Here is an 18,419-nt window from a genome sequence, read left to right on the forward strand (position 1 = left end):
GTGGCCGGTGGCCGGTGGCGGCTAACTGGTGCCCAGCGGGAAGGTGGGCGAGTGGCGCTCGGTGCCGACGGGGCGCGAGGGCACCTCCGCGAAGCCGACGTGTCGCCGCTCTGGGGACGGAACGGTGGCAGGTCAGGCGCGGGGCTCACCGGCACCGGAGCCACCGAGGGTGGGCCGGGGGGACGATGCCCCGCGTACCCCCGGTGCCGCTGTCCTCCTGCTCCCGGCCCGGCTCCTCCTCGTCACCCTCCGATCCCTCGGGGTCCTCGGGGATCTCGGACACCGTCAGCGACTTCAGGTCCTGCCCGCGCTCCTCCATGCCGCCGGCGAAGGACACCTTCTGCCCGCCTGCGGGCAACCAGGCCGGGGGCCCCCAGGGACCCCCCGGCTCCGGGGTGACCCCGCTGCAGCATGGGGAGGACAGGTCCCCAAGCCCCAGTGCCCACCCGGCATCCCCCAGTGAGGGGGCCACAGCGGGCAGGTGGGCACCTGTGTCCCCTCGCCATCCCTGTCCCCCTGCCATCGCTGTGCCCATCCCCTTGCCATCTCCGTACCCACCTCCATCCCCATCCCTGTGCCCCCTCCATCGACATCCCCATCCCTGTGCCCCCTCCATCACCATCCTCATCCCCGTACCCCCTCCATCACTGTCCCCATCCCCGTGCCCCCTCCATCACCATCCCCATCCCCATGCCCACTCCATCACCATCCCCATCGCCATGCCCCCTCCATCGCCATCCCCATCCCTTCGCCATCGCCATCCCGTTACCTTTCCGCTTGTGCGCCCTGGGGCCGGCGGGGAAGAAGCTCCGCTCGGCTCTGGCCTGGCTCCCCGGGGCTTCTCGGGCAGGCAGCGATGAGCCGGGGGCAGAGGAAGGCACGCGTGGCACCGGGGCACCGTCGGAGCCGGCAACCGCCACGTCAGCCAAGCGGCCGGGGGTCCGGCTGGCGTCAGCACGGCCCCGGCGGGGGACGGAGATGCTGCCCGGCGGGGGGACGTGGTGGCCTCCGCAGCCCCCACGCAGCCCGGAGCGAGCGGGCAGCAGGTCCAGCCTGTTGTCCCCCCCCGAGCACCCACCCCGTCCCCAAGGCCTGGGGGGGCACAGTGGTGCCCATCCCTGCACCCCTGGGCTCCAGCAGCCCCATCCTCATGTCCCCACGGCTGCGGCAGCCTTGTCCCCATGTTCCCTGGGCGCCAGCAACCCTGTGCCCACCTCCCCATGTGCCCCCAGGCTCCAGCAATACTGTCCCCACGTCCCCCAGACTTGGGCAGCCCCGTCCCCCTCACCAGGCTCGAGGACACTGTCGGGGTCGCAGGCGCGGGCCAGCTCGTGCTCCCCGTCGTCGGCCTCCCCGTCGGAGCTGTCGCCCCCGGCCAGGCCACTCTCCAGGTGGGACTGGACGATGCGCTGCACCGCTGTGGGGGCACTGGTGTCAGGACCCCGCACTGGGAGCACTGGGGGCACTGAGGATTCCCCCCAGAGCCATGCAGCACCAGGAGAGGTATAGGAGGGCCAGCATGCCCGAGTGCCCCCAGCGCACCCCGTGCAGCCCCTCCGTGCCTCAGTTTCCCCATTCAGAGGGTGCCAGGTAGTACCTTTGAGCGAGGGCGGCGTGTAGGCACACGGGTTGGTCCTCTTTGGTTTAAGCAGGCAGCCCTCGCCGGAGGCGCGCTGCGGGAGGGAACGGCATCGGGGATGGGGTCCCGGTGTCCCCCCGCACCGGGTGGCCACCGCGGCCCCGGGGGAGTCAGCCACCCCCTGGGGAGCTGGGTGCTGTGATGGGGGTCTCGCGATGGGGTGAGGACGCTGCAATGGGGGACCCAAGGCTGACCCCTCCCTGGGGATGAGGACCTTGCCACGGAGCTCCAGTGTCGGGGACCCAGGGGTGGTGGCACCCGGGGCGTCCCCGTGACCGTCACGAGGTGGTTTCACCGTGGCCCAACCCCACAGCCTGGCTTGGCCCCGTGTCCCCGTCCTCGTCCCTGCAGCGCCAGCACCATGTGCCCGTGCTGGGCATGGAACCGATAAGCACCGGGGCCAGGCTGAGACGGGGCGGCGGGTGCCAGGGCTGGGCCCCGATAACCCCCCCGGTGCCCGGGGAGCTGCAGGGCGGGCAAGAGGCTCCCTGGGGGTCCCGGCACCCACTCACCTGGTAGGGCAGGGACTCATCCTCTGGGTCAGCAGCACCAGGGAGAGAGGGGTGAGTGGGACAGGGCTGCAGTACCTACTGGAGCCAGGCAGGTCCCTGCCCACCCCCAGACCCCTGCTCCAGGGGTTACCCTGCCTGCCAGGGACTTGCCACCCTGTCCTGTCCCACTGTCATGTCCTCTCCCCGCCACCCTGTCCTGTGTGTGGCACCCCATCCCCACCCCACCACCACATCCCATCCATGACATCCCATACCAGGGGTGACAGGGCATGCCACCCCACCAACACGTCCCATCCATGACATCCCATACCAGGGGTGACACCGCATCCCACCCCACTGCCATGTCCCCTCCCCACCACCACGTCTCATCCCGGACATCCCATACCATGCAGGACACCACATCCCATCTCTGCCACCCCATCCTATTGGTGACACCACATTCCCATCCCTGGCCCAGACGTCCCCTGCCACCACGTCCACCCCTGCCCGGTGTCCCACACCAGTCCCTGCCCCGCTCACCTGGCGACGAGTGCTCGGAGAGCTGGAAGAGCATGGCCGGCGTGGGCCTCCGCCGGCGGATCTGGGGCACAGCGGGGTGTCACCGGCCGGGGACGCCCGGGGTCCCCTGTCCCCTGCCCTGCGCCCCAGGACCGAGACCCTGTGCACACGTGTGAGTGTGTGCGTGCGGGTGAGCGCAGGTGCAAGCGGGGCGCGTGCGGGGTCGCGCACCCACCCGGCACCGGGGGGAGCACCCAGCCTGGGGCTGCCAGCGGGGAGCAGGGGACGGGGTCCCCAGGGTGGGGGTCCCTGCTGAGCCAGCTGAAAGGCGCAGTGCCCCGTCCCGGGGTCCCCATGGTGTCCCCAGTCTCTCCCAGTCCCACGGGAGCCCCAGCTCCTGCCTGGCCCCTCCGTGGGGGTGCTGGGTCCAGTGTGTGCTGGGAGTGTCCCCTCGGGCTGGGCACAAGCAGCTGGGGGTGGCTGCACCGTGTCCTGTCCCATCCCTGTCCCCTCCTGTCCCATCCCTGTCCCCTCTTGTCCCATCCCTGTCCCCATCCTGTCCACTCGATCTTTCCCTTCCCTCCTGTCCCACTCCCCTCCTGTCCCCATCCTGTCCCTTCCATCCCATCCCTTCCCCTCCCTCCTGTCCCCTCCTGTCCCATCCCTGTCCCCATCCTGTCCCCTCGATCTTTCCCTTCCCTCCTGTCCCACTCCTGTCCCACTCCTCTCCCCTCCTGTCCCTTCCATCCCATCCCTTCCCTTCCCTCCTGTCCCCTCCTGTGCCCATCCTGTCCCCCCACCCACTCTTGTCCCCTCCATCCCTCCTGTCCCCTCCAGTCCCCCCTTGTCCCACTCTCCCGCTCCCATCCCTCCTGTCCCGCTCTGTCCCCATCCCTCCCAGTTCACACCGGCAACTTGGGGTTCTCCTCTGTGTGTCCCCACCATCCCTCCTGGCCACGTCGGGGGTCCCCGGTCGACCACGAGGTCACCGGCAGCGCCAAGCGCTGCCGGTGACCTCGTGGTCGACCGGGGACCCCCGACGTGGCCCCGCACCCCAATATCCACCCTCACCATCTCGACGGCGCGGGGGTCCAGCTGACTTGGGGGTGCCGGCACCGAGAACTGGATCTTCTTACGGTCCTTGGGGTCCATGGCCTTGACCGTGCGTTGACCGGAGCTGCCGGGGTGGCGGGAATTGGGTGGGGTGGGTGGGGTGGGGTGGGGGTCCTTTGGCACCGGTGCCGAGCGGAGTTCGGTAGCACCCGGGGCTCGGTACGGTGAGGACTGAGAGCGGCGGGAGGTGGAGAAGGCAGAGCCGGTGAGGAGGAGGAGGAGGAGGAGGAAGGAGAGGGAGGGAGGACACGTCTCCTACCAGGCGTTGAATTATTCATCCCACCCCCCCCCTTCCCTCTCCGCCCCGGGCAGGGGGGCTGAGGCCGTGGGAATGAGCCTTTGGGGAGCCCCCGAGGGGGTTCAGCCAAGCTGGGGGGGGGTCTTAACCCTTTCTCTGCCGGGGGGGTGTCCCCTGATCACAGTGGCCAGGTGGGACGGGGAACAGGTGTCTCCATGGGAATCCCTATAGCTTGTGCCTCAGTTTCCCCACAGAGCTGCAGGCAGGGGATAGAGGACAGGGACAGGGACAGGGGACAGGGGACAGGGGCACTCTCACCCCCAAAGGCGCAGCAGGAAAATCCCCCTGGTTGTTCTGTGCCCCACGGACGCCCTGCTCCCACCCCACAGCTCCTTCGGGAGCCGGATCCACTGGGGAATGTGGCCAGGGGACATTGTGGGGACACAGGACCCCCGAAATATCCCATCACCCGTGTGCCAGGGCTCCCCCACCGCCACCAGCCACAGCACCGGGGACACCGGGGTGTGCCAGAGGCAAAGGACTGTGCCCTTGCCCAGACTGTGCCTGGCTGCTCCGGCTCTGCCCGGGCTCTTGGTGGTTTTCCTGGTGGAAAATTCCACCAAACCCAAAGTTTCTCCCCGGGGAAGCAATGCCTCGGCACTCCTGGCACAGCCCCCAGCCCGGGCACCGATCGGCACTGGTGGCCGGTGCTGCACATGCCGGGCTCTGCCGTGGCCCTGCCAGGAGGGACCCGGGCATCGAGGGCACCTCTCCCGGTGCCACCGGTGGGGGACAGCCAGGGGGTCCCCATACAGCGGGACAGCGGGGTCACTGGCAGCCGGAGCAATGGCATCCGTCCCCACGTGGGTGCCCTGGCCGAGGGACAGGGCCCGGGTGGTGCCAGTGGTGTCGGGGCTGATGAAGCCGCCGCTGAGGAGGAACGAGGAAGGGGGAGCCGGGAGCTGGCTCCGGCCCCCGGATCTCCCGGTGCTCCAACGGCTGCAGGTGGCCGCGGGCCAGCAGCCGCCGCTCCAGCAAAATATTTACCCGAGTGGCACCGTGCCATGGACCAGCCTCCCACCCGCCCAGCAAAGCACGGCAAAGCCCGGCTCTGCGCGGCAAAGCTCGGCTTAGCACGGCAAAGCGTGGCAAAGCTCAACTCTGCATGGCAAAGCGTGGCAGAGCTCGGCAAAGCGTGGCAAAGCCAGGCTCTACATGGCAAAGCGTGGCAAAGCCGGACTCTGCTGAGCCAACCTTGGCCCTGCGGCACAGCACGGTTCCATGTGGCAGTGCCCGCCCCGGGTGGGAACAGCTCAGGGATGGGCACGAGCCCGTGGCCCTGTAGAGGGGACTGCGATGCCAAGCCAGAGGTGATGGCATGAGGGGTCCCTCTGTTACCCCGTGCCCAGGCTGGCCCAGTGCCGGGGTTGCCATGCCGGGCTCTGAGCGTTGTCCTGGTCCCCATCCCAGTGCGGGACCCGAGTTGTTATGGCAACAGGTTCTCGGGCTCCTTCCCGCTGCCATTCCCGTTCCTTCCGCCCGCGAAGGCGCCGTGCGAGGGGGTGGCCGGGCCCCCTCCCCTCCCCGCGCTGCAGCAGCACCCGCAGCCCCCCGGGATCGGCACGCGCCGCCCGCGCCCATGCCCACGCAGCCTGGCACCCGCAGCTCGGGCTGGGGAGGAGACGTGGTGCCCGAGCCCCCTCTGTGCCACGCAGCTCCTGGCACACACGTGCCACACACGACCTCACTCCTCACCAGGTCAACTTCATCATGGCACCATGGGCATCTGGGCTATTCCATGGTGCACCAGGGCAGAGCCACCGGTGCTTGTGCCGTACCCGTGCCGTGCCCATCCCCGTGCCACGCGGCGGGGGCTGCAGCTCCACGCAGCAGCAAATCCTCCTGCAGCGAGAATAAAAATAGCAGCGGGTTCGGGGAAGCGGCACTCGCCGCCTCGCCCCCTGCCAGTGGGCACCAGCAAGGAGCTGGCGAAGGCTCCCACTCCTCACCGGTGCCCGGGCATGGTGGGGACACATAGTGTCAGAGGGGCAGGGGGCTGCGGGGCTGGGGCGTCAAGGATGGGGGCACAGGGGATGTGGGGATGGGGGAGCACTGGGAGGGGGGCAGTAGGGACGGGGCATCGTGGGGACAGGGTGCCAGGGGGATGGGGGGCCATGGGGATGGGGTGCCATGGGGACAGGGCACCATGGGGACAAGAGGACATCGGGATGCCGACTGCCCGGTCCAAAAGGTGAGTGTAGAGGGTGGGGGGCGGGGCCTGGGCGGTGGAATGGGCGGGGCTATTGGGTGGGTGGGGCTCGGGCGGGGGGTGTCAGTGGGTGCCAGGGACCCCCCGGTGCCCCTCGCCCTGCGTAGCCCTCCCCAGCCCTGCGAGGAGGGGTGCCCAGGGGGTCCCTCCTGGGATCCCCCCGCTCCCGGGATCCCTCCCAGCTCCCCTCGGGTTGTGCACCCCGGGACCCCCCCCCGCACCCCGGGACCCCCCCCCCGCACCCCAGGACCCACACGGTGGGTGCAGCCCCCGGGCACAGGTTCCCCCCCACCCGGAGCTGCAGCAGGGGCGGCGGGGGGGCCCGGAGCTCCCCCGGGAGCAGGGGAGGTGCCGGGAGTGGGAACACGCGTGGGAGCAGCCGTGGGAGCAGGAGGGGGCGGCGGGCGGGGGGAGGCGGGGGGGCCTTAACCCTTTCCCTGCTGGGAGCTCCCCCCAACGAGAAGCCTGGGGTGCTGCAGAGGGGACGTGGAGGCAGCCCCCTCCCCAAATGGGGCTGGGGGGGGTGGGAGGGGGGGGCTGGGGACCTGGCCATCCCCCCCGTGACACCCCACTGCCTCGCTGCCAGCGTCGCTGCTCGGAGCAATGCCCCTCTGTGCGATGGGGAAACTGAGGCAGCGAGCAGTGCTGATAGAACTGGGGGGCTGCAACCTCAAATCCCCACCACCACGGGGGGGGGCTGCAATCCCATGTCCTCAGCACGATGGAGGGGGCTCCAACCCCAGCATGACGGGGCGGGGGGCTGCAACCCCAAATCCCTGGAAAGATGTGGGGGCTGCAACCCCGATGCGAGGAGGGCACGTCTCCCCGTATCCCGGCAGGATAGGGAGGAGGGACCCCATCCCTGCACCCTAGCAGGGTGGGCAGGGGGCTGTGTCCCCATGTTCCCCTGGTCTGGGCCTGGTCTTGGTGCCCTCGCCAGCCCGGCCATGCCCGTCGGCGCTGCAGCACGCTGCTGGCAGATGTCATCCCGGATGCGGCTGGCATGGCAGTGCCCGACGCTGGCATGGCAGTGCCCAACGCTGGCATGGCCAGGCTGGCATGGCCACCCCGGTGCTGGCAGAACCACGCAGTGAACACAGGCCTGGGCACAGGTTCAAGGGCTTTGGCATGGGGCGGCCGGAGAGGAGCCGTGTCTGGAGCCATCCCGGTTGGCAGCCGCTGGCTGCCGGCCCACGCCAAGCCTCGCACCCACGCCCCAGAGTGCTCCCGGCCAGGCTGGGACAGGGGGCTGCGACTGGGGCTGGGGTCACTGGGGGGGTCCTGGGACAACACCCCCAGGGTGGGCATCTCGCTTGGAACCCCCAGGGTGGGCACCCACCTGGGCAGGGGGATGCGCTGGCATGAGGGGGTCTGTGTACATGGAGCCTGATGCCGGTGTGTGCCAGCCCCTGGAGGGTCTGAAGGGTTAAAACCCTGGGGAGGATGTGGGGGTGTGCAAGGCTGGAGGGGGTGCAGTGGTGGGACCAGGAGAGGCAGCCTGGGGGTCTCCTCTTGCTGGGGGATGTCAGTGGTGGCCGTGCCTCAGTTTACCCACCTGTAGCATGTGCCCTCCATAGCCGGAGCCACCACATTCCCCCAGGAGATGTGACCCCAGGGGACCCAAAAGCCTGTCCCGGTGCCCCCCATGGTGCCCTGCTGGGGGGGGGGGGCTGATGCGGGGGCTGCCAGCCCCGCTCCCCCCACCCTGTCCCCATCGACGAGACCCTCGCGGGGAGGGGGCCCGGCCGCCAGCACAGACCAGTTTGCTGCCTCCATTCCCAGAAGAAAGAATAAAGTTAAAACATCTGTTAATTTATAAACCAATTTAACCATGACTGGTTAATAAATAGCTACCAGCTGCCAACGCCCTCCCCCACCCTGGCAAGGGGTGTGCGGGGAGTGGGGGACACGCAGCCAGCCGGGCTCCCCCTGCCCCCTGGTGTCACTGTCACCCATCCCGGGGGGGGTCTCTGGGGTCCCAGGGGGATGCAGCTGCCCAGAGGGTCAGGGTTTGCCAGGGAGGCCCCGGTGCCCACAGGGAGGGTGGCACAGCCACAGCGCCCAGCATGGGGGGTCCCGGCAGAGTGCAAATCCATACGGGAGGGACCTGTGGGTGAGTGGGGCCTGGCCAGGGAGGGTGCCCGGGTGAGGGCTAGGACGGTGCAGGGGGGGATGTGGGGCCCCGCAGGTGGGGGGGCTGCCCTGCTTTGGGGGGCGGTTGGGTGGGTGCTGGTGTGGTGGGAGCTGGGGCTGGGGGGGGAGCCTGGGGGTGGGTGCATGTGTGTGCCAGAGCTGTGCACATGTGCATAGGCGTGTGTGTGTGTGTGCCAGGGCTGTGCACGTGTGTGCACAGGTATCTGTGTGTGTGTGCATGTGTGTGCCAGGGCTGTGCACGTGTGTGCACAGGCACGTGTGTGTGTGTGCATGCGTGTGCCAGGGCTGTGTGTGTGCGTGTTGATGTGCATGCATGTGCCAGGTCTGTGCACGTGTGTGCACAGGTGTGTGTGTGTGTGCCAGGGCTGTGCACGTGTGTACAGGAGTGTGTGTGCATGTGCATGCACGTGTGTGCCAGCGATGTGCATGTGTAGGCATGTTTATGTGTGTGCATGTGTGTGCACCGAGGATGTGCATGTGTGGGCACGCGTGTGTGTGCATGCGTGTGTGTGCATGTGTATGTGTGCATGTGCCAAGGATGTGCATAGGTGTGTGCCAGGGAAGTGTGTGTGTGCACAGACGTGTGTGTGCACATATGTGCACGCGTGTGTCCATGCTCAGGAGCGTGCAAGGTGCCTGTGCGTGTGTGTGTGTCCCCCAGCCGGGCCAAGCACTGAGCGGGCACTCCCTGTCCCTCCCTGGGAGCTGCTGTCCCCACGGGGCTGGTGCCACGTCCCGTGGCCTGTGCCATACTCAGCGTGGCACATCCTCCGCGTGGCACCACCGCGGTGAAACCAGGGTGAGCCGCAGCGAAGGGGCTGGGGGTCCCCACTCCTGCTCCCCCCCCAAACTCCCACCTCCCCCTTGGCGGGGTCGGGGCGGGCAGCGGGGTCGCGGTGCCCGGGCACGAGCCCCTTCCCGGGCACGCGCGCCCCGACACGTGTCGCAATAGTAATGTAATTTGTCTGTTAACAATGGGCAGCTTGAGGTTTATATTTAATTACAACGTTTGCACCAACCTGGCCTCACCCCGATTCATCAATAATGCATGGGTTTGTGTTTATCGCTGCTTAATTAATCTGTGCTTACGACAATTAAAGGCTTGCAAAATCCCCCAAGGTGGCGGTGGGGAGCGGCTGCGCGGTGCTGGCGCGGCGGCGGCGCTGGCGCAGTCGCCGTGCCGGTGCCGGTGTGGTGGTAGTGGTTGGCAGAAGCAGCTACAGAGTGGGGGGACCCCCCTGTCTGGCACCCCCATCCCTCCCAGGACACCTCCTGGGCAAGTGCCTGGGGAGCGCCGAGCACCCACTCCCCGGGGGAGACCCCACTTTGTGCCTCAGTTTCCCCAGGAGGAGATTTCCAGGGCTACCGCAGCCACCGGGCACGGAGCCACCGTGCCACCCCTGGCAACCAACCCTGCACCCCCAAACCCCCCACATCCCCATCGCCTTTTCCTTAATTTCCCCTTCTCCCTCCCTATCCTCCATCTCCCCGTCGCCTCCCACCCAGCGGGGCCGGGGGTGCTGGTGCCCCCCGAGCCGGGCAGCGTGGCCAGGCGGTGCCAGGCGGTGCCAGGCCGGCTCTGCGCCTTTAAGCGCGGCGCGGCGCGGCTGTCCCGGATCAGCCGGAGCGCCTATTAAAATTTTATGCGAAGTGTAAATGGGCCAGGTCTCCAGCTTCCCGCTCCCTCCGAATGATTTATTACTCGCAAATACCACAGAACTAATTAGTATAGTAATTAATTAATACGAATTTGCATATTTGCATGTGCAATTAGTGCAGTGGAGTGATTACTCTGAAAATGAGAAGTTGGGCTCGTCAGATGGTGGTGTGAACTGGAGTGGAAAAGCCTCGTGCAAATGAACCCGGGCGGCGGCGGCGGCACGCGGCGGCACGCGGCGGCACCGGGCACGCGGCGGCAGCGGGCGCGCGGTGGGAGGGCGCGAGGCCCCGCGTGTGGGTGCAGGGGGGTGATGGGGGGGTAGTTCGGGCCCGGGGACAACCCCCCCCAAGCCCCAGCCTGGCCCTGGGCCCCCGCCGTGGGACCGCTCCATCCCTCGGCCATCTCCATGGCGACTCGCCGTGCCAGGCGCGTCGCCATGGCAACGGGCCGGGCCACGCAGCCTCGCCATGGCGACTGTCGTCATCGGCGCCCTGTCGCCATGGAGACTTCCCCCCCCACCATCTCCCCAAATCCACTCCCTGCCGGCCCCCCGTCCCAGTGCTGGGGTGGGGGTGCTGCTCCCCGGGCTGGGGGTCCCCCAAGTCACCCGGGATGCGGGATCGGGTCCCTGATGTCCCTGGGGATGGAGACCCCAGAGCACCCTGCGATGGGGGCGAGGGCCCCAGAGTGCCCGGTGCCAGGGGGTCCCCCCAGTGCCAGGGACAGCCGAGCCCCGCGATGGCAGCACCAGGCTGGATCAGCCCCCATGGGTTGGGGGCCCAAGGCCCTCCCAGCGCGGGGGTCTGGTACCCCCAGCCCCAAATCTGGCCTTTTGCCTTTGTCCCTGGTGCCACCCGGGTGCCCCCTCACCCGTGTCTGCTGTGCCCACCTGCACCGCTGGGGCCCAACAACACTAGGTGCGTTTCTGGGGGGACCACCAACCACCTCCCCCCTCTTTTGGGGACACCAGCGCAGAGGGGTGCAGGCGAGCGGGGTGGGAGGGTGATGGAGGGGGACGTGGCTGCAGGCAGCCGCTGCCGCCCCCGCACACCGCGTCCCCCCACCAGTGTGCCCCACTGGCTCCCTGAAACGGGCCCAAGCGGATGCCATCTGCCGCGGGGGGGCCGGGGGCCGGTGCCAGCAGCGCTCGTTCATCCGCGCCGCACCATGCCCACACTGGTGGCACCGCCAGGCTGCGCGCCGGCCCCCTGTGTGCCCCCCAATCCGGCCAGGGCAGACATGGGGGTGACGCTGTGGCCATAGAGGGTCTTCTGTCCACGCCTGGGCTCTTGTGACATCACAGTCCGGTGGTTGTGATGTCATAGCCCACTGTGACCTCACCAAGGGGACCTTATTACCTCACCAGCAGCCAGCTCCGCTGATGGCACAATGGCAGCCCCCTCCGGCCCTGGATCCTGGGCTGAGGTCCTGTGTCCCAGTCCCCCCAGTGTCCCCCCAGTGTCCCCAGAGCATCTGACCCCCGCAGGGGCACACGCAGCGACCACCGGTGACGAAGAAGGATGGAGAGGGGGGACGAGTCCCCTGGGGCCACCGGTCCTCCTGCCCCGAGACCCCCCCGTCTCCAGCCCCACATGCAGCCGCCACTCCGGCAGTTTCCCACTGGACAATTAATTCCCAGGGCATCGTTTGCCCAATTAACCACATGTGTGTTAAAAAGTGCTTGATGAGTCCTCAGCCCGCGAGTGGCACTGGGTGGGGGGTGGGCAAGGGGTCCGGCTACCCCAGGGGCAGGATTCCATTTTGGCATCAGCACTGCAGCGCCAGGGCTGGCACAACATCGCCCTGTCCCCCTCCGGCACAAGAAGGGAGGATTCGCTGGAAGCCCCCGGCCCCAAATGAGTCAGGACCACCCACCCCTTTCCTCCCTCCGTGCCTCAGTTTCTCTCCTTCATCAGCTTCCTCCTCCCAGGCTCCCCAACCCACCCGTGACCCTGCGATGGGACCTTCAGGGACACGGGGACGGGCAGGGCACCCACACCCCCATCCTCCAGAGACTCCCACCCATAGATGGGGCCCTGCTCACCCGGTGACTGGCAGATGCCCAGGGATGGGTGCCAAGAGGGAGAGCGACTCCAGGGACCTGGCCCAGGGCCACTTCGTCCCCGAAGGCAGAGGGGACAGGGACAGGGATGGGGACAGGGACAGGGACAGGGACAGGCTTGGCTCCCGCTCCCAGCGCTCTCCTCCCCTCGGCTGCCATTCCCCGGCGGTGGCTCCGCCGCGCGTTACCGCATCCATCTCTCCCAGCCTTCACCTCCCAGAAATATTGCAGCACGGAGCCGGCTCCATCTGGCAGCGCGGCCCCCGCCTCCCCCCGCCACCACGCACCGGGAGATGCCGGAGCTGGCTCCTCTGCTCCGGCCCTGGATGGTTTGACCCTGCCAAGGGGGGACCGGGACCCCGCCAGCGCAGGGGCCAGCTCGGGTGCCCCCATCCCACGTCGAAGAGGAACACGGTGGCCTCGCCGAGGCAGCCGGCTGCGGTGCCGTGCGCCAGCCCCACGCTGGGGATGCGGCAGCCGGCTGAGCCCCGGCAAACTCGCCTCATGTGAGGTCCCCGAGAGGCGCCCCGGGCCCAGCTGGCTCCCAGCCGGGTCCCAGCACCCCCCAGTGCCCAGCACCGCTGTGTCCCTCTGGATGCCACGTGTCTCCCTGCACCTACCTCCGGGATGGAGCCGTCACTGCTCCAGGCAGGGTCCCCGTCCCCATCCAGAGCCTTCTTGCCGGAGGGAGGGGATGGGACACAGAGGAGGAATTTTGGAGGAGGAAAGAGCTCCGTGCACCAGCTGAACGCCCTGCTGTGCCCACTGGGCAGCAAGACTCCCCCAGGGGACCTGGCAAAGGTGCAGGAGAGCTGCTCCCTGCACATGGGGAGCAGCAGCGGGATGGGGACCAGAGCTCCAGGGTCACGAGGCCCAGCTCCCCCAGACCCCACCTCCTGGGGCAGGAGAGCCCCCCTGAGCCCCCTGCCCCCAGAGCACCAGCCACCAGCCCTGCCTCGTCCTGGCTTCACCCCGACCTTGCCTCCTCCTGCCACCCAGGGCAGCCCCAGCTCCCCGGGGGACGGATCCTGCTCATACAGCCCCCGCACCGCGATACTGGGACCCTCACTCACCATCCTGGATGAACCCCCAAAAGGCACCCAGGGACCAGGACAGGGCTGCCCCACTGTGCTCTGTGCCATCACCAGCCACGGCGGACGGAACGGCACAGGGACAGCACCGGGATCCATCCACCCGCACCGCGGGTCGTGTCCCGGCACAGGCTGGCCGAGGGCCCCCAGCACCGTGCCGGCACAATGCGGCGGTTTGGGTTTTCATCTCCCTGCTCCCCTTTCATCTCCTCTCCCCGTTTCATGTCTCCACTTTCTTCTCCCTCCAAGTGCTGTGCATGCTGATGAGGCTCACGCCAGCGCCCACCCTCACTGCTCGCCGGCTGCTAATTAGGCTGTAACCGATGCGCCGGGCCAGGGGTTCATGGCATCCCCCTGTCCCCATCCCTGTCCCCACATGGGCCTCTCGCACTGTGGCATCTCCTGGGCCTCGGGCAGCCCAACGGCTGGGAGCCCAGCACCGGGAGTCGGGCACCGCTGGCTTTGCTGCCCTCACACCAGGGGTGCAGGTGGGCTGGAGCAGGGCTGTGCCACCCGCCGAGGGCTGGGGGTCCCCTGGCCTGTGAACCGGGGTTGGCAGAGCAGGGACTTACCCAGAGCTGGCAGGAATGGGCAGCACCAGCGTGCCGCAGGCACCGAGTGAGGGTGGGATCCCAGGGCACGGTGATGCCTGCCCGGCACCCGTCTGGAAAATGGAGACAGCAACAAGAGAGGGAGCTGAATGGTCCTGCCGGGAAGGGCTGCGATGAGCCGGGAGGCTGCCCAGGAATCGGTAAGGCACCAGCACTGGCATGGCCAGAGCGGGCCCTGCCTCCCCACGGGCCGGCTCCAGCCCAGGTGCCATCTGCTCGGTCGCAGCCATGAGTGACAGTCGGAGGGTTCGGCAGCGGGAGCATGCGGGGGGGACGCTTGCCACCGGTGGAGGCCTCTCTGTCACGTGCCAGCCCCGGCACCTGCACCGGGGGAATGGGCACCACCGCCACCGCTGGCACAGACCCGGTAGCCGGGCACGGCCAGCCCTTTGTCTGTGTGGGCACAGCCCCGGCCATCACTGCCACCGTGTCCGTGCTGTGCACACGCCGTGGCCGTGCCAGCCTTGCCTGCGGTGCATGGCCAGCACGTGCTGGTGCGTAGCACCCGCTGCCCCTTCCCCTCCCTGCACCCCTCGAGCCAGGCCAGCCCTGGCACCCCTGGGCTCATGAGGACAGAAGGGATCCAGGGCTCGGGGACATTCCATGGCCACAGCCAGGAGCAGGGCACCAGGTGACGGGATCTGGCTCCCGGGGACACAACGTGCCCGTTACGGGCTCCCCAGCCCCGCTGCTGCCTGCCATGGTTTGCAGGCACAGGGGAAATGGCAGCACCGATTCCTGGCTGCACACGCGCTGTGGGTGGGCTGGAGCCGGGGCTGAGGGGTGCCGGGGCACTGCCAGGCTGGGAGCGGGGCCGCGGCAGGCGAGAAGGTGCCCGGCAGACCTTCACCACCACCATCATGGGACCCATGTCCTTGCGGGGCTTGGACCCTGTGGGCATCAGGGAGGGTGTGCGTGTGCACGCGTGTGCAAGTGCGAGTGTGTGTGTGTGTGTACACGTAGGTGTGTGCTGAAGGCCGGCTGCGTCTGAGCACGCCGGGCTGTGCCACAGGGTTGCAGAGAGAGACCTGCGTGACCGTGCGGCCAAGGGGGTGCTGGCCGGGGCTGTGAGGCCGTGGGCAGCCGGAGGCGGCCGCGTGCCATCCGCATGGTTACCCACGGCCCCACAGCCACCGGCTCTCCCGGTGCCCGCACCGGCAGCCCCCTGCCCACGCCAGCACGGCCGAACCGGCCACCGCCACCACCACCACCTCCTCTGGGCCCTGCCTGGCTGCAGCCCCCAGCCCATGCCAGGCCCTCGGCACCGCAGCCATCGCTGTTCAGCTGGTGGCTGAGGGTGGGGATGGACCTGGGCGAGCCGCCGCGGTATTTTGCAGCGAGCCGCAGATGCCAGCTCCCGGGCGAGGGTCCCCGCGGCGTCTCCCCCCTCACCCCGGTGCCCACCGGCTGCCCCTGCCACGCTCGGCCCAGCCGGGATGGCCGGGCTCCCTCGCCACCCTGCCGCTGGCTCCATTGTTCAGCCCGGCCCCGCCATCGCCTGCATCTCGCCCGGGTCTCATTTTGCGGCGTGTAGGCAGAGCTGTAGATTTGGAAGAGGTTTTTTTTTTTTTTTTGGTTTTTTCTTTTTTTTTTTTTTTTGAGTACAGAGTGACAGATGGCGAGTCCTCCTTCCCCAGAGAGACAAATCTCCCTGAATGCAAGCGCATGTCAATCATTAGCTCTCATGTGATAGCTCTCGCGCATGACGTGCCAACCATATGGCACTGGCAGCAGAGCTGGTACCCCCTTTGCTGGGTAGAGATGCCACTCTCGCCTCCTTTTGGATAGAGGACTGCAGGAGGCTGGAGCACCTCAAGGAGCCGCGTCCCGGTCCCAGAAGATGCTGGGAACAATGAAATAAGAATTCCTGCGGTCCGCCCGAAGGTGAGTTATGTAAGAAGTGGAGGGCTGGGAGGGCAGCGGAGGAAACTTGAATGGAGAAAAAGCAACTTCCATGTTGAATTTGTTTCTCCGCCACGTCTCGCCCTTTTTTCCCCCCGTCTTTCGTTCTCCCCCGGCCCTCGGTTCTCTCGCTCTCCGCCGGCCCCACCGATGGGGTTTCCCCCCTCCCTCCCCAGGGCTCCCCCCGGGGGAGTTATTGGGGCTTCGGCCCCCCCCGGCCCCCCCCCGCCCCCCTCCCCCCGCGGCTGGGCGCGCCCGGGGCCGCGCGGTCCCGGCGGGACGGAGCGGGCAGCGGCGGCCGAGCGGCATCAACGAAATCGGCGCGGAGCCGCCGCGCCGCCGCCCCCGGGGGCCCCGACCCGGCGGAGCCGCCTCCCCGCTCCCCCGCGGCGCCCCCAGCCCCCGCCCCGGGCGGCGCCCCCCGCCGCCCCCGGCCCCGCCGCGCCCGCCGGCCCCGGGGGCGACCCCGGCAGCGCCGCCGCCCGCGATCCCCCGCGCACCCCCGGGGGGGCCCCGGCCGCGGCCGCCCCCGCCGCCCCCCGCCACCCCCCGCCGCCCCCCGCCGCGCCGCCGTTTGATGCCGCCGCATTTTACGGGCCGCGCTCCGGCGGCCGAGGGGACCCCCGGGGCGGGGGGGTCCCGGGCGGGGCTGACCGGGCCGGAGGGGGTACGGAGGAGGCGGGGGGGGGGTGGCGGGCAGTGGTCGCGCCTCGGCGCTCCGGCCCCGGGACGGCGCCGGAGGAGCCGCGGCCGGGGCCGCTCCGCGCCCGCGGCGGGGAAAAGTTGGAGGCGTCAAAGAAGGGCCGGCGGCAGCGGGCCCGGCCCGCGGGGCACCGAGGCGGAGGGCACCGGACGAGGCGGGGGCGGGGGGCGCGGGAGGGACCGACCGCAACGGCGGGCGCAGGAGAGAGGGAACGAGGCGCGGGCGGCAGCCGCCGGCAGCCCGGAGGAGCCGTCGGGCGGGGGTGGGGGGGGGGTCGTCGCCGCGCCCCGAGAGAGCCCCGGTGCCCCCGAGGTCGGGCGGCCGGGGCGGGCGGCGGCGGCGAGCGACCCCGCGCCCAATTCGTTTTCGCCGCCCCCGGCGCGGCGGAGCCGCTCCCGGGGAGCGCGGTGGGGAGTTGGGGTCGGGGAGGGGGGCGGCGGGGGGGGGCGGGGGAGGCGGCGGGGCCGCCGGTAACGCCTGGCTCTTTGCCCCCCGCTGCAGCCACCATGTTGACGCGACTTTTCAGCGAGCCCAGCCTGGTCCCCGAAGTGCCGAAATTCGCCGGCTGGGCCGAGGAGTGCGAGGAGGAGGATGCCCGCAGCGAGAAGGAGGAGCGGGCGGGGAAGGGCTGCGCCCTCCCCGAGGAACCGCCCGAGGGTCCGCTGGGGGAGAGCAAGGAGGAAGGGGAGTTAGGCGGGGACGAGGAGGAGGAGGAGGAGGAGGAGGAAGGCTTGGAGGAGGCGGAGGGCGAGCGGCCCAAGAAGCGCGGCCCCAAGAAGCGCAAGATGACCAAGGCGCGGCTGGAGCGCTCCAAGCTGCGGCGGCAGAAGGCGAACGCCCGGGAGCGCAACCGGATGCACGACCTGAACGCGGCCCTGGACAACCTGCGCAAGGTGGTGCCCTGCTACTCCAAAACCCAGAAGCTCTCCAAAATCGAGACCCTCCGCTTGGCCAAGAACTACATCTGGGCGCTCTCCGAGATCCTGCGCTCGGGCAAGCGGCCCGACCTGGTTTCCTACGTGCAGACTCTGTGCAAGGGGCTGTCGCAGCCCACCACCAACCTGGTGGCCGGCTGCCTGCAGCTCAACTCCCGCAATTTCCTTACGGAGCAGGGCCAGGACGGGGGGCGTTTCCACGGCCCCAACGCCTCCTTCGCCGTGCACCCCTACCCCTACCCCTGCTCGCGGCTGGCCGCGGCGCAGTGCCCGCCCGCCGCCGGCCCCGGCTCGCACGGGCTGAGGACACACAGCTACTGCGCCTCCGCCTACGAGAGCCTCTACGGCAACGCGTCCCCCGACTACAACAGCTCGGAGTACGACGGGGGGCTCAGCCCCCCGCTCTGCATCAACGGCAACTTCTCCCTCAAGCAGGACTCTTCTTCCCCCGACCACGACAAAAGCTATCACTACTCTATGCACTACTCGGCGCTGCCCGGCTCCCGGCCCGCCGGCCACAACCTGGTCTTCGGTTCGGCGGGGATGCGCGGGGGGGTCCACTCCGAGAACATCTTCCCCTACGACATGCACCTCCCGCACGAGCGGGGCCCCATGTACGAGGAGCTCAACGCCTTCTTCCACAACTGACCCCCCCCCCATCCCATCCCATCCCATCCCATCCCATCCCATCCCATCCCACCCCACCACTCACCCCATCCCACCCCCGAGCCCCCTCCCCGCCCGGCCGCCCCGGCCCCGAGACAGCGGGACGGACGGACGGACACACACACACACACACGCACACACACACGCACCCGCGGCGGCCCCGCGGACCGGCCCCCGGGGCTCCGCCGTGGGCTTTGGTGCAATATGGGGACCCGGCCCCGGCGGCGGGTCCCCGCGCCCCGTGGGGACAAAGTGCTTTTTTGGGAGGATTTCCCCTTTTCCTTAAATTATAATTATTATTTATTATTTAGCTAGTCGTCATTTTTTATTTTAGATAGTATTATTATTATTATTATTATTATTATT

General features: G+C 68.9%; 2 protein-coding genes across 5 annotated transcripts; one reads left to right on the top strand and one right to left on the bottom strand.

Moving 5' to 3' along the window:
* Positions 1-21: 21 nt before the first annotated feature.
* On the bottom strand, positions 22-3,801 carry PPP1R1B (protein phosphatase 1 regulatory inhibitor subunit 1B). Of its 3 annotated transcripts, none has more exons than XM_086626676.1 (8): positions 3,721-3,801; positions 2,671-2,731; positions 2,152-2,174; positions 1,598-1,673; positions 1,293-1,417; positions 770-947; positions 199-348; positions 22-110 (listed from the first exon to the last, which is right to left on the bottom strand). In XM_086626676.1, the coding sequence occupies exons 1-8, from the start codon at positions 3,799-3,801 to the stop codon at positions 22-24; spliced, it is 783 nt and encodes a 260-aa protein (XP_086482802.1). The 3 variants fall into 3 exon arrangements, with proteins under 3 accessions (XP_086482802.1, XP_086482804.1, XP_086482803.1); XM_086626678.1 differs by having other exon boundaries at positions 770-838; positions 1,289-1,417; XM_086626677.1 differs by having other exon boundaries at positions 770-841; positions 1,289-1,417.
* Positions 3,802-12,272: 8,471 nt separating this feature from the next.
* On the top strand, positions 12,273-18,035 carry NEUROD2 (neuronal differentiation 2). 2 transcript variants are annotated; one of them, XM_086626608.1, is made up of 2 exons: positions 12,273-12,302; positions 17,154-18,035. In XM_086626608.1, the coding sequence occupies exon 2, from the start codon at positions 17,238-17,240 to the stop codon at positions 18,033-18,035; it is 798 nt and encodes a 265-aa protein (XP_086482734.1). In that variant the 5' UTR covers positions 12,273-12,302; positions 17,154-17,237. The 2 variants fall into 2 exon arrangements, with proteins under 2 accessions (XP_086482734.1, XP_086482733.1); XM_086626607.1 differs by lacking the exon at positions 12,273-12,302 and having other exon boundaries at positions 16,959-18,035.
* Positions 18,036-18,419: the final 384 nt, after the last annotated feature.

This window comes from Tauraco erythrolophus, chromosome 25 (genome assembly GCF_009769465.1).
Source record: "Tauraco erythrolophus isolate bTauEry1 chromosome 25, bTauEry1.pri, whole genome shotgun sequence".
NCBI classification, from domain to species: Eukaryota; Metazoa; Chordata; class Aves; order Musophagiformes; family Musophagidae; genus Tauraco; species Tauraco erythrolophus.